Raw genomic sequence first — 24754 nt, 5'->3', positions numbered from 1 at the left:
CACTTCGTTGCTTTGACTCCGGTGAGGTTGTCTGTAAAGTATATTCTTTAGTTTTTTGCAGTAAGTTAGGAAACGTGATCAAAGTTGTTAGCCTCATTTCTAAAACAAATGTAAACGGTCTGTAGATAAAGTATGTTCTTTACTGTGTTTGGCTCCCCCTCCCCCGCATCCCTTAGCTCTGCTGTGGTGCACGCATTTATATGATTTTTTTAAAAACACTTTTTGCACTTTTACTTATATTTAGTGTTGCAGGTCAGTAACTTAGATGAGTATTTGCTGAATTAACTTGGTTAAGTGATACTTTAGTTTTGAGAATCTTAGAAATTTTCCTTCATTTCTGCTTTAAGAAAGAGAAATGGACATAGAATTGATCTTTGAATTCAAGTAATTATTTTGTTTCATTAACAATTTCATTACAAACTCATTTTAAATTATAAATCCGTATTTTGCAGTAAATGGGTATTTCAGAAGGCATTTTTCTTATTATAATTAGTATTCTATATAAGTGAGAGTATATGTGCATATATTTGTATGAATATAGAAATAAAAAGTTTTTTTATACAGCATTAAAAAATTGTTTTTAATGTTTATTTACTTTTGAGAGAGAGAGAGGGAGAGAGAGAGAGACAGAGTATGAGTGGGTATAGGGCAGAGAAAGGGAGACACAGAATCCAAAGCAGGTTCCAGGTTCTGAGCTGCCAGCACAGAGCCCGACATGGGGCTCCAATCCATGAACCATGAAATCATGACTTGAGCCAAAGCTGGACGCCCAACCAACTGAGCCATCCAGGTACCCCTATACAGCATTAAAAATGTCTTCATGGGGCTCTTGGGTGGCTCAGTTGGTTAAGCGTCTGACTTCTGCTCAGATCATGATCTCATGGTTTGTGAGTTCAAACCCCACGTTGGGCTCTGTGCTGATGACAGCTTAGAGCCTGGAACCTGCTTCGGATTCTGTGTCTCCCTCTCTCTGCCCCTTCCCCGTTCATGGTCTGTCTCTCTCTCTCTCTCTCTCTCTCTCTCTCTCTCTCTCTCTTTCTTTCTCAAATATAAACATTATTTTTTTTTGAAAAGTCTTCATATGTATAGAAGTTTAATAAACACACAACACTGCTGGTGTATCTATGGTACTCCTCTGTTCTCATTTTTTTCTCTTATTTTTTAAAATTTAATGATGCTCTATATTGTTCAGTAATATCAGAAATCATCATTTTCACCCACCAACATTTCTGAAGTTTTCACCCAGTCTCCCCCTCCCATGGCTGTGTTCAGGTAATGAAACAGGAAAGCCTGTTTTAAGTGCATTTAATATGTAGCATTATAATCTATGCCCAGAGAGAATTTGAAAAAGTATACATTATGTTTTTAGATAGCCAGCTTTTAGGAGACTTCTAATAATCATATAAGAAATAGTAGATGGTCATATGTTATTTGGTAAGTATTCTTTTGTGAATTTACCATATGATTATAAATCTGGTCCTAATGTTAAAGAACATAAGAAAAGAAAATTGACTTTTTTTTTAAGAATGACATTTGTCTTATTTAGTCATAATTTTACATAATTAAATATGGATATCTAGAAAAAATACATGTATTTGAGTGTGTATACACACATACACTCTCACTTTCTCAGACTGATTTAGTTTTGTCGCCCCTTTTGAAAAGTTGATCTAGTGGTTTATTTAAAAAAAATTATCCTTTTAATAAGATTTTCATTTCATTTTTTTTCTTCTAGAAGATTTGGCAGTATATTCTTGATTTGAGCCGTTGGAAAACTACTACCAGCATTCTTTAATGAGAGTTGGATTTAGGAATCAGAAAGCAGGTTCTAGATTAGAGCTAGTGCGGTTTTTTTTGTTTTTTTGTTTTTTTGAAATCCTGTAATTTGGTTCACCCATGTGGATCAAGGAACTCAGGACCGTGGAAGTCAGATTTAATTCCTAGCCCTACCCAATTTGTCCTGGTGAATCATTTGAACTTTTTTCTATAAAACAGCATTGATTATTCCTGTCCTTACCCCCAGTGGTTCTGAACCAGGCATCACCCTTGTAGGGTCATTGGCGGTGCTTTTGTTTGTCATAATCACTGGGAGCTCCTTACCTTTGGGACCCAAGGAAACCAAGGATGCCAGCTGCCCAGCAGCGTGAGGCACAATTGCACAGGATAAAGAATTGTTCTTTACAGACATCCAGAAATGCCCTCTCGAGATACACTGACAAGACCTCTGTGAGAGTCACATGCAGTTGTGCTCGTGGAAGCCCTTTAAAATGTATGACCCGCGTGCCACAAAGAGAAGACAGTGTCCTGCTCTACTACCTGGTTGAACTTTTCCTTTTCTCAAGGGCATATGGGAATACGACCTATCCTTTTAATAGTATTTACTATGTTCCTTTGTCAGAGAAATTTGAATACCGTGGTCCTTTCTTTCAAGGACAGTGTTGTCCATTTTCTCTCAGTGTCACTTGACTGTCATGTTTTGTTTGTTTGTTTACTTTGGGCTGTAAGAATATTTCCAAAAGAGAAGGTGTATTTAACACACGAGATGTGATACGTGACACTCAGCGGACAGAGTTGACAAAGCTGTTTCCTGCATTGAGACCGATTGGATTGTGCATGATGAGCCTTTTCCTGCTTCCTTAGACCCCAGTGGATCTTGTCACAGAGGGGGACTAATTGTACTATTTTGCTTCCCTTCTTCCTTGACCTCTCTTTGCTCTAAATAGTCTTGTTCCTTCTTCTGTCCTTCTCTGGATAAGAATATGGAGCCATTGTGGGGGGAGATATTTTCTGTGACCATTAAGAGGCGTTTTAAGATTCTACAGACACTAAGTGGGTCAGAGAAAAGGATTTGGCTACATTTCTATAGGATTTCATTAAATCGTTGATAGGCACTGAACTTTAGGGGAGGTTATATTTAGGTGGTTTGGGTAAAGAACTTAGAAGGAAGGTATACATATTATATGTATTGCACATAATATAATACACATGTTATATCAAATTTTATTTTTAAAAAATTGTTAGCCAACGAGTAGTTTATTTCTTTCGTTACTTCTAAGTCAGAGTTTTACATATGTGGTATTGGGTCTAAACAGAATCTTTTCTGTTTCAAAATCTTCATTTTACATAACATGTTCTGAGAATTTGAGTGAAAACTGTTTTTGAAATGATTTACCAATGTAAACACTTTCAAATTACTGGAGAAATAATTCAGGAAAAAGAGGTGTTTAATAAAGTGTCATCTTGTATAATGACATTGTTCATCTGTTTTATTTTTAAACAGATACAAAGCATGGAGGACATAAAAATGGGAGGAAAGGAGGACTTTCTGGAAGTTCATTTTTCACATGGTTTATGGTCATTGCATTGCTGGGAGTCTGGACATCAGTAGCTGTCGTCTGGTTTGATCTTGTTGATTATGAGGAAGTTTTAGGTAAGAATTTTGGTATCATTTCTTTTGTGAATTTGTAAAAGCATAAAAGACATTCTTTAGTAATCTTAAAGATTTGTCATTATTTGGGGGCATACTTTTAATTTCTGTAGGCTTTCACTTGTTCTCAACAGGGTGGGAATACAAGGGGATGTTAGCAGGGTTATCTGGGAGTAATGACTTTTCAGCTTGTTTGAACATGAGCTGCAGTTAAAAAAAAAGGCTTTATACTGTATGTATATCTCACAGAAAAGTTTTATCAAATAGCACTTAACTCTTAGGAAATGGAATATTCTCGTTTTTATTCATCGTGTTAGGAGTTTTAAGTATTCATGAGCCACTGAATTTATTTCAGGACCCAATTTGCAAGACCCTTCCTTACAAAGCATTTTGAAGCATACCCCTTCTTCTTTTGGGAATGAATGTGTGTGCGTGTGTGTGTGTGTGTGTGCACGCGCGCGCGTGTGTATATATTGGTCCTGGGATGGGTTGTATGTGTGTGTAGGTGTTGGGATAGGAGTGTGTATATGTATGTAGGTATTGGGATAAAGGTATGTATGTGTAGGTATTGGGATAGGGGATAGAGGTATGTGTGTAGGTGTTGGGATGGGGGTGTGTCTGTGTAAGTGTTGGGATAAGGGTGCGTGTGTGTGTGTAGGTGGTGAGGTGGGGTGTGTCTGTATGTGTAGGTGTTGCCATAAAGGTGTGTCTGTGCTGTATAGGTGCCGGGATAGGGATGCGTGTGTGTGTGTAGGTGCTGAGATTGGTGTGTGTGCATGTGCGTGTAGGTGTTGGGATAGGGGTGTGCATGTATGTGTAGGTGTGCATGTGTTAGGTACTGTCCGTCTGCTGTTGCAGTTGTCATGTTATTTCAGATAGTTGTCTTCCTTTCTCCTGATTTTTCCTTTTCTCTCCCAATAATCACTGCAGTTGTTCATGACTTTTTACATTAATGATTCATTACCATTTGTAGAGTCATATTCCTTGGTTTTTTTTCTGCCTCATGAAGTCTTTTTTTAAATTGAGATAAAATTTACATAACATAAAATTCAATATTGTTAATATGTGAAAATGTACAGTTTACTGGCAATGTACAGGTTACTAGTATACTTTCTGCATCTGTGATTTGCTTATTCTTGATATTTCGTATACAATCCTACATTTTGCATTCAGCATACTGTTTTCAAGGTTCACTACTTACTCCATTTTATGGCTGAATAATATTCCATTGTATGGAAACACACCACATCTTGCTTATCCAGTCATCAGTGATGTACCTTTGGGTTGTTTCCACTTTTTGGTTATTGTAAGTGGTCTTCCTCTTTAATAATCCAGTGAAAAATGTGGACCCTGTCACTGAAAACAAATCCCGTGCTGTTCTATATGTAGCAGGTTGCATAGAAAATCCCCTCTCTTCCATAAAGCCTTCTGCTTTAGATGTGAGATTATAGTCATCTTTCTGGGGGAGAAAAGGCAAAACATGCTTATGTGTAATCTCCCTTTGGTTGAAGCTTTTCATTGTGATTAAAGCAGAGTGTCTCTGGATAGACTGTGAGAGTAATAGAGGAAGAATTTTAGTTTGGAGACAAACGGCTGAGTACATCTGTGCTTTTGTTGACGTATTATGGTATATTGCTAGGGAACATCTATTAAACAAAAGAAGAGATTTAAAATTATTATACGTTTAAGAGCAAGTAACAATTTTCATGTTTTTACATGCATGCAGCCAAAGCAAAGGACTTCCGTTATAACTTATCAGAGGTACTTCAAGGTAGGCCTTTGGAGATGCATTTTAAGTCTACTTGTGATGTCTCTAAAACGTCATCCTTGGGGCGCCTGGGTGGCGCAGTCGGTTAAGCGTCCGACTTCAGCCAGGTCACGATCTCGCGGTCCGGGAGTTCGAGCCCCGCGTCGGGCTCTGGGCGGATGGCTCAGAGCCTGGAGCCTGTTTCCGATTCTGTGTCTCCCTCTCTCTCTGCCCCTCCCCCATTCATGATCTGTCTCTCTCTGTCCCAAAAATAAATAAATGTTGAAAAAAACAAAAAAAACAAAAAAAAAAACGTCATCCTTATTTTATTAACTTTGTCATCACACGCATCAGAGAATATAAGTGGTAGGACCAATTTCCCCCTCTAAGTTTGTCAGAAAGTATGGTATTTTCTATCTTTTTTTTTTTTAATGTTTATTTATTTTTGATAGAACACAAGGGGGGAGGAGAAGAGAGAGAGGGAAACACAGAATCCGAAGCAGGCTCCAGTCCCTGAGCTGTCAGCACAGATGGCTCGAACCCACAGACCATGAGATCATGACCCGAGCTGAAGTCGGACGCCCAACCGACTGAGCCACCCAGGCGCCCTGATATTTTGTCTTTTTAATGTTACTTGAGCTCTGTGCTATAGATTGCCTCAACGTGCACACCGGTGCTTTCTATTTTCTTAGTAATGGAAACGATACTGCCTTATCTGTCCGTCACTATTATTACTATTATTATTGTTATCACCATCATTTCTAATGTGTTTTCTAAACCAGACTTCTACATGGCAAGTTAACTAGTTCCCTAAGTAGAACGAAGGCTCTGGGAGGGTAAAGATTGATCACAGCCACTTTCCTCCAAAAGTTCTGCCTGCTCTTAGGCAATGTTTTAATTTACTTTTTATTAAAGAGATAACAGTACTACAAACTGATGTTTTAGTACTAATGCTGTATTTGTGGTTGTTGTTTAAAATATTTCCGTACGTTATGTCTCTTCACAGCCATTATCCTATAATGAGTTATAAATCATGTTGATTTTAGGACATTTTTTAGGGTTGAATGTATCCGACTCATATTTGAAGTGCTAAGCATAGCAGTGCTCCTAGATAATAAAGCCTTAAGATACATATTTATTCTGCTTGAAGAGGAAAGGCTCTGGTTCTGTTGTCTTCTCAAGTTGTGGTTTAATCCTTTTTTTTTTTTTCTTTAATAGATAGCTAGTGCTAATTAAGTTTTAGGTGAGATAATTAAGTTTTCCTTTGAATTTCAGAAAGCCAGTTTTACATACTTTATTTCCAAAAGTCTTTAAGGTTGAGTCATGATATTTCTGTTGTGAATCATTATTTTATAAAATATAAAATTAATTGCCCTCTTATTTTCAGTATTTATACTTGATATTAATAAATATTAATTATATTTAGTCTTTATTTGACGTTTGGCGGGTGTTCCTTTTGTTTTGAATATTGATGGTGGTGGGAACTTTCCTACTTTAGATGCATTAAATTTCATGTTAGAAACACCTCAAGAATGTTTCTTATATATGTTGAAAATTTTGCCTAAAATCTTTTTTAGTAGCGTAATAAAATTCTTCTGAAAGGATTAAATCAGACACTATTAAAACTTTAAAGAAAATATTTTATCTCAGTTATATTTCTTAGATTGTTAGCCAGACAGTTCCTGAATCTGTAAGAGAATTGCCTGTCACTTACTTGTAGGTAAGGTATTCAGTTAGGATCTTCAGGATTTTCAGGATTCAGAGAGCAAAGAATTGCATTGATCGGTAACATTTATGGCTAATGTTCAGGCCTGCAGTAAGTGGTAATACCTTATCAAACTTTTCTCCTTTCTTCCCATCCATCTTTTCCTCCCCTTTGCAGGAAAACTGGGAGTCTATGATGCTGATGGTGATGGAGATTTTGATGTGGATGATGCCAAAGTTTTATTAGGCAAGTAGATTCTTTACTTTTTGCTGGAAACAAAACAATATGTTTGCCTTAATAATATCTATGTCAGTCGTACACATTTTATGGAAGATATTTTCCCAATTTAATTGTATATTTCATTCTTACTGATGTGTTGAGGCTTAATTGTTTTTCCATGGACTTACGTTTCAATTTACTTTTTTTTTTTTTTAATTTTTTTTTTTTTCAACGTTTATTTATTTTTGGGACAGAGAGAGACAGAGCATGAATGGGGGAGGGGCAGAGAGAGAGGGAGACACAGAATCGGAAACAGGCTCCAGGCTCTGAGCCGTCAGCCCAGAGCCTGACGCGGGGCTTGAACTCACAGACCGCGAGATCGTGACCTGGCTGAAGTCGGACGCTTAACCGACTGTGCCACCCAGGCGCCCCTCAATTTACTTTTATAAGTGGATAAGTGTATAGCTCTCGCACGTAATATTTTTATAAGCATAATAATTTCATATCTGTTTTCAGATTTAAAGCACTTCATATTCTGAATTTAATATTTGAGCATATAGATAACGTCCTAGCCTGTTTTCAGATAATGGTAATTATAGCCATTCATTATCATCAGTTGACATAATTCACTTCCATTTGAAAATGTAAGTTTCTAAAGACTTACATAAATTCATTTTGAAATAAAATAGTGGTACTAAACATTTTAAAGTGTCCTATGCATATTTTAAAGGTAACATTAAAATATGAACCAGTAGTTTTGGCTGGGTTTCTTTATTTTAGAAATCTTGAAACTTTCTCTTTCTATCTCTAGAATTACCTGTCTTTTATCATTGAGATATTTCTTGTAATATATAAATATGTGATATTCCCTCATTTGTTTTATTTTTAAAAAAAAATTTTTTTTAACGTTTATTTATTTTTGAGACAGAGAGAGACAGAGCATGAACGGGGGAGGGGCAGAGAGAGAGGGAGACACAGAATCAGAAGCAGGCTCCAGGCTCGGGGCCATCAGCCCAGAGCCCGACGCGGGGCTCGAACTGACGGACCGTGAGATCGTGACCTGAGCTGAAGTCGGACGCTTAACTGACTGAGCCACCCAGGCGCCCCCCCCTCATTTGTTTTAAAATGCTGCCTTCCTAGAAAGGAAGGTGCTAATTTTAATATTTTATATAATCTGGCCTGGTGAGATGTGTGTTTCTGCTTGTGAAACAGCATTGCCTCCTTTGCTTTACTATGTAGTGTTACATGTATTAAAATTTTATATACTAAATTATTTAGAAAAATTTCAAATAAGACATGGTATTGTACACTATGTTTGCCAGAGTATTAGTGCAAAGAAATTCATCTTAGACACACAGTTTTGTGTCTATTTTGTGGATATGAAAAAAAATGGGAGGATATCACATTTATAACCAATGGTCAATCATAACTTCCTTATAAAACAGTAACTTCTAAATATGAAAAAAAAAGGTATAGTTGTGACTAAGTGTAATTTAGCTTCCTAATTTTGACCTTAGTTTATGTTTGCTTCTTACTGCTCAGTGAGAATTAGGTTTGCTGCTTGCCAGTGGAAGCTTACTATCCATGAAGTTTTTTCTCTGTCTTAACCTTAATGGAATTTTCTATTATTTTGCTATTACATATCTAAATTTTTCTATGAATATGGTAAATCCTCAGAGGACTATAATCCAGGACATGTAAAAGAATTAAAATATATAGAATTTAACATATTGGAATGATGCTAATTTGCTTGCCTATAAATGGTTTATTATTCCATTATATTACTTTAAACGATGGGTTCTGAGTAGTGAAGCTTTTTCATTTTAAAGATAACTTCATGTGGGCCATGTTTCCTCATTTTTAGAGATAATATTACTTCCATCTGCTACATTTTGTTGGGTTTTTTGGGGGGAGGGCTGGAAATCAGCTATGTGGTTTGTCAGGGAATATCAACTATTAAATATTAAAATATATTATTTCGCCTATAGAACACACTGATTCCTATAGCAAATACATTAATAACTTGATTTTTAGTGTTTTAGTTTGCAAGAGTTTATTTCCTGTAATGTTTTTAAGCAACCATTAAGAGGTTAATTCATTGTAACTTAGAACATTGCCATTTACAATAGACATATATGTGGTATGGGCAAATTATAACTTGTTCCTTTTATAAAAATTGTATATTTGGAGGTAGAACCAAATTTGGTGAATCTCAGCGTTCATTTTGGTCATTTGAGTATTAAATGCACAAAGGCTAAGATAAACTATCTTACCGTATAAATGTCCTAATTCACAGTTAGCCTGTGGCTTCACAGTTAGCTGAAACAAACCAGAAGTGAGCAGTCTGGCTCACTTATGTCCTCGGACCCTATTTCTGTAGTGATTGAATTCTCTGCATGAAATACAAGCTTGACTGGAATTGAATTTTATAACTAAAGTTCTTTTTTAGTTGGTGAGGTTATCGTAGCTTAGTTGTACCTCTGTTACTGGCAGGTCGTTTGAAAACGAGAGCCTGGTGAATTCTTTGGTTACAGAGTCATTAATGGGCTCTGTATGTTCAGGGAAAGGTATTGGGGTGGGGGGAGCAAATTCAGTGAGTGTGTATCCCAAAATAAACCAGACTTGTTGGGTACATTCTCACTGGAGAGACTGCTCAAGGTATGGGCTTTGGATTAAGGCACAGGGAAACCAGAGGGACAGACGTAGGTAGGAAGCTGGAGATAAGGGAGAGCTTGGCTTGTAGATATAGTAACAGTTGAGATATGCTGAACTTTCGTAGGGTTGGCCTTTCTTTCATAAGTATTTCTTTCTGCACTCTTAAATCTGCGTGTATCTAAATGTTATCAATTTGAGGAAATGTACCCATTCATATTTACATTTCACATTTTAAGATTTGGTTTTTCTTGTGGAATATAAAGAGAGAATGAAATATGTGTGGGTAAATCAAGATATTCTGAACAGCCATCATTAATCTCACTTCATCGTTTCTGGCCATGGCCCTTATGATATACTTCGAAAATATTCAGCCTGTTTACATACTTCCTACTTCTGTGGCCAAATTACTTAAAGTAACGTATCTTTGATAATGGTTTGGATTATTGAAAACTACATTGTTGGACATTGTATTCTCTGAAAACTTGTTTCCTGAATAAAATTAACAGGAAAACGATCCAAGGACTAAATGCCTAGAGTAGCATCATCGTAGAGTAACACTATCTAAGGATTACGCGATTGTCCTTTTGTCCGTGACTAGCACCTAGCTGGCACCACATCAGGCATGGCTGGGGAACAAAGAGGAACACCGTCCACAATTCCTAGAGCCTTGATAAGCTTTTGTAGACTGGATGCATCCATGAGTGAACTGGATCTTGTCCACTCAAAGGCATTCGCCTCTGCCCTTGGGTTCAGGCCTGCTCTCAGAGGCTGAGGAATTATATCCCCAGAATATTTCCCTTTTTCTCCTTGAAGTAGTATTTTTGTCTTAAGAACCACAGGAAGGTTGCATACTTGAGTCATAGTTTTGTCCAGATACTTCTGCATATTTGTTGAACACTTCAGCCTGTCATACTGAAGGGTAGTAAAGGTTTATAATTTATATTTGATACTTGGAAGTACTAGTATTTGAAAATGGAGAAAAAGAAACATGATTATTGTGAATATACAGCTGTAGTATTTTAAGGCAAGAAGAAGAAACAATGTTACTCCCACAGAGATTTGAATGGGAAATACAGACCTCCTCGGTTCATAGCCCTTGTCAACTGTTAAGTTCAGCGGAAAACATTCTAGTTGTACCAACAAGTAGTTTAAATACCAGAATACTGCAATTTGTTTTCTCCTACCCCCCATACACAAAGAATGATATGATGTAGCTCTTCTGTGGACCAGAGTGGGGGAAATACACTGTATACTTTAATATTTATACTAGGTGTCTTATTGTTGTAGCTTAGCTGCCAGTATTGATTGCTGGCGGTTATGCCACATGGAGAAAGTTTGAGTTGTCCAAGCCTGACCTACTCAATGAGGTGGTTATAATCTGAAAAGCTCTAAAGTCACATGGATGTTCACATTTTTTACAGCCAAAGCCCTTTACCCTGTGGTTTTTTTTTTTTTTCTTCTTCACAATTATGGGTTTTGTTATATATGGCTTGGCAGTATTGGTGGATTTTTATATTTACTGGGTCCAGAGATGTTTCTTACCCAAAGCCAGTTCTTCACAGGAAAAAACCTATGATATAAATACATACTTTGCTTTCTTTCCATTTCGATGGCCTGTTTTGGGACTAATACTTAAACGAAACAAAACAACAACAACAAAAACAGGAGCCAGGGCCTTTGCAGTAGAAGCTTATTTCTTAGGCGTATGGAAAGAGAACCTTGGAATATTCCTCTTAGCAAATGACTGACTGGGACCTGGATCAAATTTAATATTGGTAAGCAGAGTGAATTATGATTAATAACTGACTCTTACCCTTGGTCAGAATTACAGGACCATGAGTCAGTCGCCAGAACACTGTAAATTACAGCTAACATCTTACTGTGTTAAACTTCAAGTTGATTATCTGATATAATTTGAATACATGTACATGTCTATCCGTGGATGCTATCGACAATGATCTTGGGAGTCATGTAATTCCAGAGTGTCTAAAGTTAACTCCGGGTCCAAGGGGAAAAGTGTGAGGAAATGAACCTTTTTATTTTCTTCCAATGCATATGGACTGATATATGTAAATGCTTGTATGATCAACTCTCGATAATATCTGGTCGGTAACTCCGCAACTGTGGAGGTTGGTCAGAAGTATCCATCTTTTTACCCTCATAGTACTTTCATTCATTCTTCCACTGACATTAATCAATTGATTTTGGCTGAGGCAATTTTGTGTTCTGGGGCTCTAGATTCTCCACTGAGACAAAAGCAAACCTGGTGAGGGGCTGGTAGGAATGGCGAGGATTGGTCGAATTGGACCTTTCCCGTGGTACATATGATTGAGAGTTGATTGTAAGGTGTGCATCTTAATCAGCCTCTTTATTTTCCAAAATGCCTTTTCCATAAACTTCTGTGACCATGATGCACATCCTTTTTGAGATCACTCTTCCTCAACTTCTTTTTTCCACCTAACTGCTCTCCTTATTTTGTCTTTCTCTCTTCCTTTATTCTTATGTAGGCCTGACCAAAGATGGCAGTAATGAAAATATTGATTCTCTTGAGGAAGTCCTTAATATTTTAGCAGAGGAGAGTTCAGATTGGTTTTATGGTTTCCTCTCATTTCTCTATGATATAATGACTCCTTTTGAAATGCTAGAAGAAGAAGAAGAAGAAAGCGAAACCGCAGATGGTGTTGATGGTACGTCACAGAACGAAGGGGTTCAGGGCAAGACTTGTGTCATTTTGGATTTACATAACCAGTAACTTTGATTCAGGGACTGAAGTCATTGGCTTATGAAAACCCGAAGCAGTCTCCTGTTTCTTTCTTTCCTTTGCTCACCCAGGGCTTAACGCGCAGTGGGGCAGCTGTGATCAAACAGTAAAAGGCAACCACGTGATCTCTCTCCCCAGTACAGCTCCTAGCTAGTCCCTTGCTCGGCTCCCCCACCTCTAGAGAAGAAAGTGGCACCCCTCATTCTTGTAGTAGTCCACAAAGTGCATCCGCGATGTTGTTCTTGGTGGTATAATTGGTTTCTGTATCGTTTTGTTGCAACTTATGTATTCACTGAACTAAATTGAGAAGGCTTAATGGCAAATTGTTTTGTGATTAACCCTTGATGCTTGTCTTTCTAACACACTATTAATGGAGATGGTTATAATTCACTTGATTATAAAAATGTTTCTGGCATGATTCATACATTAAATGCTTCTCTGTAATTAATATGACTGGTGTGCAAAGTGATGGTTCTTTAAAAAGCTGATTTTCTTTATTGTAATTTGTTTAGGCTAACTGATTTGTCAGATAGGATAATACAAATTTCAGTGTAAAATTCTGTATTAACGGTGCTTTTAAAATAATTTGAAAATAAGCCCATGTTTTTGCCTTAGGGTAGTGAAATTACTGTATTCAGATAGCAGTATGTCTGAATATTTCTGTACAAAAGCAAAATTTATTTTTAATTTTATTTCCAAATCACATCCAGAGAAAGAAATTTGTATTTTTTTAAGTAGGCATATTACTACACAAGAGGGAAAATGTGAATATGTATCTTAAATAATGTTGTACATATTAAAACTATTCATCCTAAATAAGTCTTTTTCCATTTTTTTCCCTATTTCCTTATTAAGTGACTATCAACTTCAGCTTAGGTAAAATATGGTTTTTAGATTTATAAATTAAATTTACTAAAGTGGTAATTCTTTTCAGGAGAATGATTTTTTTTGCCATTAGAAAACCTTGAAAACATTTTTAATCAGTTTATTTAAAAAGAATTTGCTTCAGTAATAGTAAAAGCAATTGTATTAACTGCATATGACATGCATTTCATAAAATGAGACTTTATGTGTATCCTTACTGCTTGAAAGCGATTAGGACCTCTGGTTTCTGTTACCTTTTAGGGAGTGGTGTTTCATGTGTTTAAATCTCTTTGAGCTTAGCTTAGCTCTCTGTGAAACTTAGCTTTGATTACTCATTGAGCTTAAAATTTGAATATGTTACTATTTTTGAACATTTATGTAGCTATAGTAATTTCTCCTTTTCAAATATTCATTCCTTTTTTTTTTTTTTTTTGTATTTAACCAAATTGCTCTCGGTAAGGTAGATAAGTCACCCATTTTTTTTCCAGAGGGGAACTTGACAAATTTGGTTTCTCAGCTGGAAATCACAGTTGGAGGCTATTTAGGTATTTATAAGTATGCAGCTCAGCTCAGCAATAGCCGGAACGTAAAAGTATGAAATCAGAACACAGGAAGCACATCAGCTTCCCCTTTACCCACCACTCACATGTGTCAGAAAAAAACTGCAACTTGCTAATCTTAAAAAGCATTATTTTAAAGCTACTTTTGCATGTGGATGCGCATGTTGTACATGGAACAGTGATCTCCTGAAGCTTACGTGGCTATTAAAACTCTAGTCTGTCCTTCCCTAATTATTCAGGGAATATGATTTTGTTAATGATTCTGACAGTGGAAATTTTCTGATTTTGAAATGTTAATATCCTGGAACACACGAGTGTGATTTTAATAATGTTCTTTTTGAAAGTTTATGCAGCCTTTGTCCATTTTGATTGTGTCTTCCACTCTGGATTTGAGTACTGTGAAATGTCAAAATTCATTAGGTTTAAATTCGAAATAATCTTATGCCTCATGCTTAATGAAATTCATATAGCCAGACATCTAAGATGTATTTTTTAGAGCAGTCATGCTTTAAAGCAGTCATGTTTCAGTGTTCATTACTACTAACTCTAGAAGATGTGTGATTAGTTTGAGAAGTAAATTAATTAAATTTGTGTGTTAAAAATGTTTGGAATCATTAATTTCTCATCAGGCTCTTTTTTGTGTGTGTGTGCCGTGATAATGATACTAATGCACGTTTTATGTACAGAAATTAATTATGCTTTATTTTTGTAAGTGAAAAATAAGTGAGGTGATAATTTTCTATTTTTCCAGTACCCTGTCTAGTCACCCCTTTTGAAAAGTCTCTGATCAAGGTAAAACAGGGAGCTCGTGAACCCCTGACTTCTGTGACTTCCTTCAACTTGTGGCTAAGGCTTGTTTTGGTGAGAAAAAATAAAGTTGTTTGCAAAACAAGTGTAACGTATTTTGAAGCTGATCAAAATTACTTCAGTTAAATTTTTTGTATTGTATTTGTTATAAATTTTAATTTTTCTAAGGATTTATTGTATAATTTTTTATTTCATAGTATAAATATTTCCCTAGCTTTATGTGTTTTAAGCTTAGGAACTGACTTAAAAAGGCAAAATTGTATTCTGTACATTGGAATCTTTATTTGTAGTCATGCAATTTTAAGTTGTATCGTATCTACTCTGCTTTTCTCAGTTCGAACAACCAGAGGAACGTCGCGGAATGTGCTCTGTGTTCAGATGTAGCCTTGTGACCTTAGAACTGCGGAGTCGGGTTCACTGGTGTTTGGCTTAAAAACCAAGCAGTGTCACTCTGGGGATTTCTTTTCTGCATTGTAGCTTCTTTCGGTCCCAGTTTTCTCTGGGACATGAGTGGTGGGGCGTAAGGCAGTTGGAGAACTATCTTGTGGGTACTGGTCTTGTTAAATCCCTAAAGCCTAGCTGCCAGCTGCCTGCCTGGGAGAATCAGGTAGATGCCCCAGACATAATGGAATGCTGGGTGATGGTGCTTTTTCATCTTGTACTCGATTCTTTATTCTAGGAATTACCCACCTGCCTCATAGAGCTGTATCCAGACATGTAAGCACAACTTCTCTGCTTGAATTCTGGTGTGTACGTACTTACTTACAGTTTGAATACAATGTTTCCTTTCTACCCTGATAAAGCTTTGGAGAATTCTCAAAAGCAGCTAAAGGCATTGGCAGTTATTCTTAATTTGAGTGATCACTTGGTAGTTGAACCTTTTGGTGATTGATATTCATGATCCTTTCTAAATGAGATCCTGGTCTGTGAAATAAATAGTTCTCTGTGATTTGGGCTGTGGAATTTTCTTTGATTACAACGCATATTTGGAGCATTTTCATGAAATTCACTGACTCAGACTTTATTATACAAGTCGACTGATAGAATTGTATGCCAAATTCTGTGCCTCTGATACTTGTTGTTAGTTGCATAACCAAGTAATACATAGGAATAGATATTAACTAGATTGTGAGCTCCTTAAAGTTAGGAATCAGGTCGTAGGCTTCATTTGAATCCCTCTTCAAAGCTGAAGCCAACGTATGACATTTATTAAATATTTACTGGGGTTATTAGTCTTGATGAGTGATAACCTCAAGAGTTACTCATTGCATAACGAAATACTGAGGTGTTTTTTTTTTCTTTTTCCGAAACCAGCTTAAATAAGTGAAAAGATTATTGGACTCCTTTTTTTCCCCAAGAGAAGTGCCATTATGAATTCCATACAGTAAACCTGTGCTAACTGAGGTCTAAGGTGAGCTTTCCCATGTCTCATAGGTTTGGTTTTGAGTTTGCATCTTCATTCAGACTTTCCGTCTCTGGATATAATCCCTTCCTAAACTTTTAGTCATTCCGTTCTCTTCTGTTCTGATCTTCCCTTCCCCGCTTACCACAGAGCATTGGAAGGTTTGTAGCTTGCTTTTTTCAAAAATGCCTGTGATAATACTGTTACGACATCTATTTGAAAATAGAAAAGAAATTGGTGTAGTGTCCTGGCATTAGCTGAACTAGGTAGGCATCCATTCTAGAGCAACAGTTCTGCATAGCTCAGAGAACTTAGGCATTTGGGCCTTTTTTTTTTTTTTTTTTTCTCTCTCTCTGTGGTCAGCGTTGAAATAAATTGTGATGTTTTGGTATGGGGAGGAGGAAGATGAAAAACTAAAGCTCAGGGTGACTCACAGGTCTCACCAGGGGCCATGGGAGTGGCTGAAGAGACCCAAGTACAAAGCGATTCCCAGCTTACCAAGTGTATGGCCATGTCTCCGAAAACCTGTAGTAGCTACTTGGGTTTCTGTAATGGAGCCAGTCTTCTAAAATTATGTCTGTTGCATGTGGTGGAACCAACCATTGGCTTAATGATTCAGCATGTTAATTTGATACAGAACATTTCATCTTGAAAATGTGTGTGGGATAGTGGCTCTGAGGCAGTTGCCAAAATAACATTAATTACTTTTAGGCAACTCATGTTCTAAGGAAAGAACATAAGACCTGCTTTTTAAAACTTGCTGTTCAAAAATTCTCAAATAGCTAACAGAGCTATTTACAGTAATTACCTTGAAAACCGTCAGACTTTTAGGGGCGCCTGGGTAGCTCAGTCGGTTAAGTGTCTGACTTCAGCTCAGGGCATGATCTCGCGGTCTCTGAGTTCGAGCCCTGCATCAGGTTCTGTGCGGACAGCTCAGAGCCTGGAGCCTACTTCAGATTCTGTGTCTCCTTCTCTCTCTGCCCCTCCCCCGCTTGTGCTCTGTCTCTCTCTCTCAAAAATAAATAAACGTGATTGATAAAATTGTTCCCTTTTTTTTTTTTTTTGTCCTTGGTTGTTGGCTATGGTAGTAAGGAGAGAAAAGGAGAAAAATAGGGCATGCTTGTTGATTTTTTGATGCTAAAGGGAGTCCACATCAACCACAGTTACAAATAAGAATGTAATTCTGTCTATACTTAGGAATTATTTAAAAACAAAGTCTTATGTACTTGCCTGTGGTTTTCTCTGGAGCCACTTCTGTAATGTTTCCAAAGGTGTTTTGTTTTTTTTTTTCCCCACTCTATATGCTCGTCCTGGATCACCACTAACCCCTTCACCACTGAGCTTCGTGTCATTTATGGAAAAAGGTCTATCTAAATTTCCCTGAACTGAGCCTATGTGAGGTGCTCACTGTCATTAACAGTTCCTCTTTTAGTAGGTATCCAGAACCTTCCACATGCTCTTCCATCTTCTGGAGTCACTGTTTTTCTTCCATAAAGATGAATTTGCTTTCCCTTTACCAAGACGGTCATCTTTGTCTTGCCTTCTGTTGTCTTCATGTCTCTACATGTTACAGCATTTCTTTATTCTCACAATTTTCTTCATCGTTTCCTCTCGTTGGTCATTTTTGCAGGTGTTGCGTCTTCTGGTTCCCAGAGTTGACTCTTTCCCTGTAGCAACCCCTGCATCTTCTGGCCTCATTATAATTTCTCCCCTCTTGCTAGGTCCGTTTCTCTTTCCTATAGGCATGCCTTTCCCTTACACTAGAGGACTAGCCATCAAACATTCAAACACACTGAAATCTTACAAATACTTCATCCTTTCTGCTCCCTAGGAACCTTGGGAAAGTCCACATATGATCATTTTTCTTCTGAGAAGAAGGTGGTCGGCAGGGGGGTGGGTGGGGGTGGGGGGGATAAGCACCTTGGGTTTTTTGGTCACCTTTTTTCCACCTACGTTTTCTCATTATACTGTGATCACCTCTTCTGCTTGTAAAACTGTAATCTGCAGAACCTTATGGAACATTTAATAACTAATATAATTAAGTTATGTCCTCATCCTAAACCTTTGTGTATACCTTCCTTCCTAAAACTGCACATTCGACTTGAAGAGCCCTGCATTTCTTGACTCCTCTCTCATTTCTTCTTTTCGTAAGGGCTCCTCTGTGAGCATCGTATTTTCTTGGTGCTGTGCTTTCTCTCATGCCTAAACCCTTGCTTTCTGAGACTGAATATGATAATTGTGGTTTAAATTCTTAGCTCAGTCGTTATCATGTCAAAAATAATTGAAAAATTATCGACTATACTTTAAGTTCAGAGAAGGTAGCTAGAGTTGATGCTTTGGCATTTTGTATAGTGCGTTGCACATTGTATATATCACTTTAAGGATTTGTGCCCAAACTGGAAAAGTTTTAAATAAAGCACCCATTACTTTTTCCTGTTTCGCTAATCTAATATTTTATTAATGTCAGACATTAACTCTAGCTTTTTTATCCATATAGCTCTTTTGACTGTATCATTAACAGTGGGGTTGGGAAGTTGGGGAGTCTGCTTCTTAACCCTCTCAGCTTTTTAACAGGAAAATCTGGGCATGCATTGAGAGAACATGCAGGAGTCAGGAGAGGGACATGAACAGCATTAAACATGCATTTTGATGTTTTATGTTCATTTCTTTTGCACATTGGATGATGCTCATTTAAAAGTTGGTATTACAAGTATAAGTTTGTTATTTCATTCTGAAATAAACTTTAGTGGGGAGTGGTCCAAGATGGCATTCAGTATTACAGGGTCGTGTGCTGTTTTTAATAGAGTTTAGGAAAGAGTCAACTTTTATCTGTGAAAAATGATTGCCTCCCCACCTCCTCCCTCCCTCCGTCTCTGTCTCCGTCTCCATCTCTGTCTCCCTCTCCCTCTCCCTCTCTTTCTCTCGCTGTCTCTCTCTCTCTCACACACACACACACACATTAGTTATGGTTCCGTATGTGTATAAGTAATTGGACAGATATAGATAGCCATATGGAACAGTTAATTTACATTTCTTTTTATGTGTAGTCAATAGTAAGGCATACACTAATACTTTTCCCCCCGGAATAATGATGATGATATTTTTTTTATTTTAACTGAAGCATAGTTGACACACAATATTACATTGATATCACATGTGCAACATAGTGTTTTGACAAGTCTGCATGTCATGCTGTGCTCACCACAAGTATAGCTATCATCTGTTGATAATAATATTTCAACCAAAATAAATTGCCATTCTCAAATGGACTGTTTCATTTGATGGAAGCAAAAGGTGATGGGTAGAGAAAGAAGAAAGGAATTTAGGCATGGAGGGTGATTTGAACAGTGTAACAGAAAACGAGTGAAAACATCTTATACTGAAAATGGGGGTGTGATTAGGGTTTTGAGAAACAGAGAGTAGGTTCTGCTTGGGGGTTTTTCTTATGCAACCGTAGCCCTTCACTGCTGAGTGACGGTTCATGCATAGTGCCGCCCCCACCGGCAGTTACCGGTAATCACCACACCTCCCACTCTAAGCCTAGGAAGTGTGTTGGCAACTTGGAATGCCACCTTGGAAAGTTTGCTGATACATGAGTATAAAATAGCATTTATGTGATGGGGGGATAGAACTGAGAACATCAGTTGCCCAGGATGCCGAATACAGGCTGGTTAGAATGACAGTGTACTGAGAGGTATGTAGTATTGATGTTTGTTAGAGGGTAAACCTATTATCACAGCTTTTATTTGCCAAGATAAGAAATAGAAAGGCATCGCAAATTTTAAAATGAAGAGTAGAAGGATACACGAGTATGACAGTGTAATTCTTGCTTGTGTAATTTCTTATAAAGGAAGTTTGAAACTTTGGAGGAAAAAAAGCAATGATTAGAGTCCTGTCAAAATATGCTGTCCTTTTTTTGGATGGCAGTGATGATTGAGTAGGAGAGTAAAGTTCCCTGGTCTGTTCATGTGTCATGCTAAGCACAAGGCCCTGGCTGTGCAGCCACACCAGAGAGGGAAATGCCATTTCCAGAGGAAATTAAGTATTTCTGAAGCCCCAAATCCTTTCATGTCCAAGATAAGTCATGAAGTTGACTGAATTACAGGCTGATTATAATGCATTTTTGCTATAGTGAAAGTAAGGTTTTATGTATGAAATGTATATATATATGTATATATACACACACACACACACACACACACACACACGTATATGTTGAAGGAGTATGTTTTTTGAATGGTAAGTTTAACTTAATTTGTTTAATAGAGGCATCGATTTTGACTATATTTATTTGCTTAGTTTTTAAAGATACTTAATTTTTAATTCCCTTAATATTTTCTGTTTATAACCTATTTTCATCTTGTAAATACCGACAGAAGGACCTGGTGGGGTAGCCAAGAGAAAAACTAAGGCTAAAGGTATTTTCCGTTTTTCAAATTAGCCTTGAGTGAATCAAGTTTAATGCTTGAAGATGCATGACATTTTCTAGATATGTTACTGCGGCTACTAATGCTTTTTGGTTTGCATTGCACCTTTGGTCATAAGTAGTTTTATTAAGGCATCATTAAAGAATTTTTTTGCCTCAAGCCTATAATTTTAAGTAATTTCCTTCATTACTTTATCAAGACTGTTGTAACAGACTTGATATTAAAAACATGACGATATCATATTGTTCTCTTACATATAAACTTACTTCTGTACTTGCTATCGTGTAATCTAAAACCTTTGTTAGTTTGAATTTTTTAATGACTTTTGGGAAAAAAGGTGAATTCTCCACTGATGGATTTCACTTCTTCAAAAGCTCTGATGGCGTAGTGTCTTAGAGCATAATCAGAGAGAGTGTGAGCAGACTTCTAGTTTTCAATGAAATGAAAACATAGATTTATAATCTGGAGGTCTGTATTTCATTGCTATAGAATTTGTTGTCTTTTCATATTTTAATTCTTTAAAAATTACTAGACTTGCCAACCATTATATGTAGGCTAACAGCTTATTATTACAGCCTGATTTTATTTATATCCCTGTGGTTTCTCTTGTTCACATATAAATATATATGAATATAAATAATAAATGTAAATATAAATATAAACATAAAAGTAAATATAAATATAGGACATATATGTCCTTTAAGGACAGGGGCATGGGAGCAGTGCATGGTTTCCTTTACAAACTTGCAATATTCTTTCATGTTCAAGTGCTTGGCCTCTAGTGTTTTTAGTTTGTTTTTTGTTTTTTGGTAAAACGTTAACAGGTGAGACTTTGACTATGTGACTTGCAGGGTTTTGCGGTTTGTATTTTAATTTTAAGATTAGGGAATTTGAAACGTTTTTCACTTCGTATTCCACCTGAATAATTCCCAGGAAGAGAAAAATTATTACCATTTTATTCTTATGTCAGTAATTAGGAAATAAGTACCCAATAAAGTATAGTTTGTACTTCTCAAACTGAAGAGGCAAATCCAGCAGTAAGGATTTAATGCTGTAAAAACTGCAGAACCAGATGTGAGAGCAGTGCACGTGTGTTCGTGCAGTGACATTATGTCTGTTCCTCTACAAACAGCGTTGAAGTCGGTGAGGATTTGGACAGTTGATTCTTTATGAATGTTATTCTGTATTTTTAGAAGGTTTTGACAAGATTTTCAGGAAGAATTGAGTAACATTTTGTGCTATGTGAATTTTGATGGGCAAAAATATCTATCTCCACGTCTTATTAAAGGAAATCTTTCATTTTCTTTGTTTCTGTTTAAATGCTGTATAATTCAGTAAGCACCTTGCTTCTCTTAAGATTTCCTAATGAGAGAGTGAGAAGCTAAAATTCAAAGCTTTTGCTAGCAGTTCTGTTACACTTCATGTAAAACAGGGTGAAAGCGGGTTGGTTTTAGATGAAATTTGGAATTACCTGTATGTTCCATTTATTTGCTCTCTCGCCTATGAGTGTGGATGGACAACATGTTGGCTTGAGCAGCTTTACATAGATTAACAAGAAAACATATTTAAAGGAATACTGATCTCGTAATGTTGAATATAAGCAGGCAAAAAATTCTACTTGTCATTTTAAGCACTGTAAGTGATGAACTTAAAATTTCATACTCATGAATATGGGGTTTTTTTTTCTTAGCTAAGAAAATTAAATGGCATTTACTTTTTCCGTTTGTGCATTATGTTTTCAAGGCTCGTAAGCACAAATATTTTAAGGGCATCACTTTTTGTTAAAACTAAAAGTTTTAAAATTCTCTTCGTACGAATACTTGCACGTTACGGACATTTTTTTTGTAATGCTGCCGTGTTCCTTTAATTATGTCATTACAGTTGTGAAATGGGAGTTGCTAACCCTTTGTGCAAAGTACTGCCTTTATGGATGGACTCAATTTTAATAATCTTGCATGTTAGTCTTATCTTAAGTCATAACTTCCCACTGGAAAAATAGGATGGCAAGTTTCTGGCATTTTTTTGATAGTGGATACTTTGTAGAGGTTTGCATCTGTTTTTAGCCGATTGAAAACTAGAGGATTAAAGCACTTTCTGAATGAACATTTCATGTGTGTGGAGAGATAAAGAGCATACGTTTGCACTAAGTTACTGTTTTGTGAATTAAGAGATGCGTTCAATAAACTTTCTTTCCTTTGATTGGAAAACCTGAAAGTTAAAGAACTCACTAAGGAAGAGCCCAAGAAGGAAAAAGAGAAACCCGAGTCAAGGAAGGAGAGTAAGAGCGAAGAGAGAAGAAAGGGGAAGAAAGAAAAGGAGGATGACCGGAAGGCTAAGAAAATTCCCGATGCAGAAATATCCAGGAAAGAGTCTCCTAAGGGTAAAAAGCCCAGAGAGAAGGGGAACGTGGGCCTAGACAAAAGTGCTAAAGCCAAGGAAAGTAGGAGAAAATCAACAAATATAAAGGATACTTCTAGTAAAATGGCATCCAGAGACAAAGATGACGTGAAGGAAGGTAGGAGTTCTAGCAAACACGCACACTTGGCGAAAGGAAATAACCAGAAAAGGAAGAACTAAGAGCTGTGATGTCATCATCCCAGGAAATGGTAATCTCGTCGTCACTTGCTGCTAAAGGGCCTGGAAGATTTAGTATTGCACCGGTTGGGGAAGATGTGTCCCATCGCCGTTGAGTTTATTTGTTGGTGCTCAGTAAGGAAGTTGTTTGAAATTTAGAGACACTGTCTCATGCTTCTCAATTTAAAAGATGAAGCTTGTAAAAACCGTGTAATAAAAATGTGATGTAATAGCTTCTGTTTTTATTAATTTATTGATCATGTAGCCAGATAAATGTATATAATATGAATTGTAGTGAATTTATTAATCGGCTGAATACTTTCATGGGAGTTGAGTCAGAACGTTAAGATTTTGCATAGTACATACATGCCAAGTGGCCTTCAGTTATGACAGATGCTCAGGTAGGAGCATCTTTTCTCCCTTCCTTCTTCTCTCCCGTCATTCTTTGTCTTCTCTCCTCGTTTCCCTTCTGGCTTCCCTGTTTTCCTTTCTTCTTCACCTGCCCTTCTCCTTTACACTTCCTTTGTCCTTCCCGGCCTCTCCACCCCTCCCCTCAGGCTCCTGTGGCAACCCCCGGAGTCCTCTTCCCAGGCGCCCACCCCCACCCACCCACCCCCTGTTTTTTGGGGGGGCTGCCCCCTCCTCAGGCTCTTCCCTGGATTCTCCTTTCCCTTCTCCTCCCCTTTCCCTCCTTTCGGGTCTCTCCTCCTCAGTCTTTTTTGGCTCTTTTCCTGCCTCCCTCATCCCTCCGTGCCTCCTCACTCCTCAACCTCTTCTCTTCCTGCCAGTCCTGACCGCCTTCGTTTGTCACCCAGTCAATACTTAGTGTTTCCGGTGTGCCCCATACACTGCTCTAAGAACTCTGGATACACTTGTGAATAAAAGAAAGAACTTGATTTAGAAGACCAATTTTAGAGTGCTTTTATTTATGGTATCTTTACAGACCCAGAAGAGTTATGAAAAGACTGTGTGTTTCAAATTAGGATATACTTTCATTTTATATCACACGGTTTTATAGTTATTTTGGTGGAACACGACATACATTTTCCATGTTTGATTGTATCATTGTTTACCATTTGTAAGGCGCTGCAAATTTGAGATCTAACTAGAGGTCAGAACTTTGTTAATCAGAAAATATTTAATAAAATGAAATTTCAGTAAGAGTACATTTCTACAAATGGTTTGTGCTGTCCTGTGCATGAAGTCTTAAATCTTTAATTGTAACCACTGGTGAGATTCAGTTATGAGTTAGAGAAGAGCAACCTGATTTGTTGTAACAGAATCAAAAGTGCTACCACAAAGGTTTTATTTTTTTTTTTAAATAATTCTTCAACTTTGTCTATGAAGAGCTGAAAACCAGAGAATTTGACTTAATGGAAGACATTTCAAATAAAAAATGAATAAGCATTAGTGCAGGTGTTTCCAAAAATACTGTGCACCTTTTTCTTGTATACTTGTACCTTTCCTGCTTAAAATCAAGCACTTGGACATTTAGTTGACAGAAATTCCCACTGACAGAATTACACAGCGAGGGGGAAATCCTAGAGAATACCTGCTCTAGCTAATCCAGTCCTATTATTTTCTTGTTCAAGGACTACGGCCCAAA

At 37.1% G+C, this 24754-nt stretch overlaps 1 protein-coding gene across 5 annotated transcripts in view; it reads left to right on the top strand.

Annotated features, from left to right (window-relative positions):
* Positions 1-24754, top strand: part of ASPH (aspartate beta-hydroxylase) — a 222555-nt gene that overhangs the window by 36554 nt on the left and 161247 nt on the right. For 2 of the 5 annotated variants that reach the window (XM_043601138.1, XM_043601140.1), the window contains exons 2-5: positions 3281-3430; positions 7057-7125; positions 20524-20565; positions 22790-24314. In XM_043601138.1, coding sequence (XP_043457073.1) covers positions 3281-3430; positions 7057-7125; positions 20524-20565; positions 22790-23151 — 623 coding nt within the window. In that variant the 3' untranslated portion in view covers positions 23152-24314. Of the gene's footprint in view, positions 1-3280; positions 3431-5153; positions 5199-7056; positions 7126-12260; positions 13331-20523; positions 20566-22789; positions 24315-24754 lie in introns of those variants that run through there. The other 3 variants (XM_043601137.1, XM_043601139.1, XM_043601141.1) reach the window with 3 other exon arrangements.

This window comes from Prionailurus bengalensis, chromosome F2, assembly GCF_016509475.1.
Source record: "Prionailurus bengalensis isolate Pbe53 chromosome F2, Fcat_Pben_1.1_paternal_pri, whole genome shotgun sequence".
NCBI classification, from domain to species: domain Eukaryota; kingdom Metazoa; phylum Chordata; class Mammalia; order Carnivora; family Felidae; genus Prionailurus; species Prionailurus bengalensis.
Note: the sequence above shows the minus strand (reverse complement) of the source record. Positions and strands in the feature narration are given on the sequence as shown.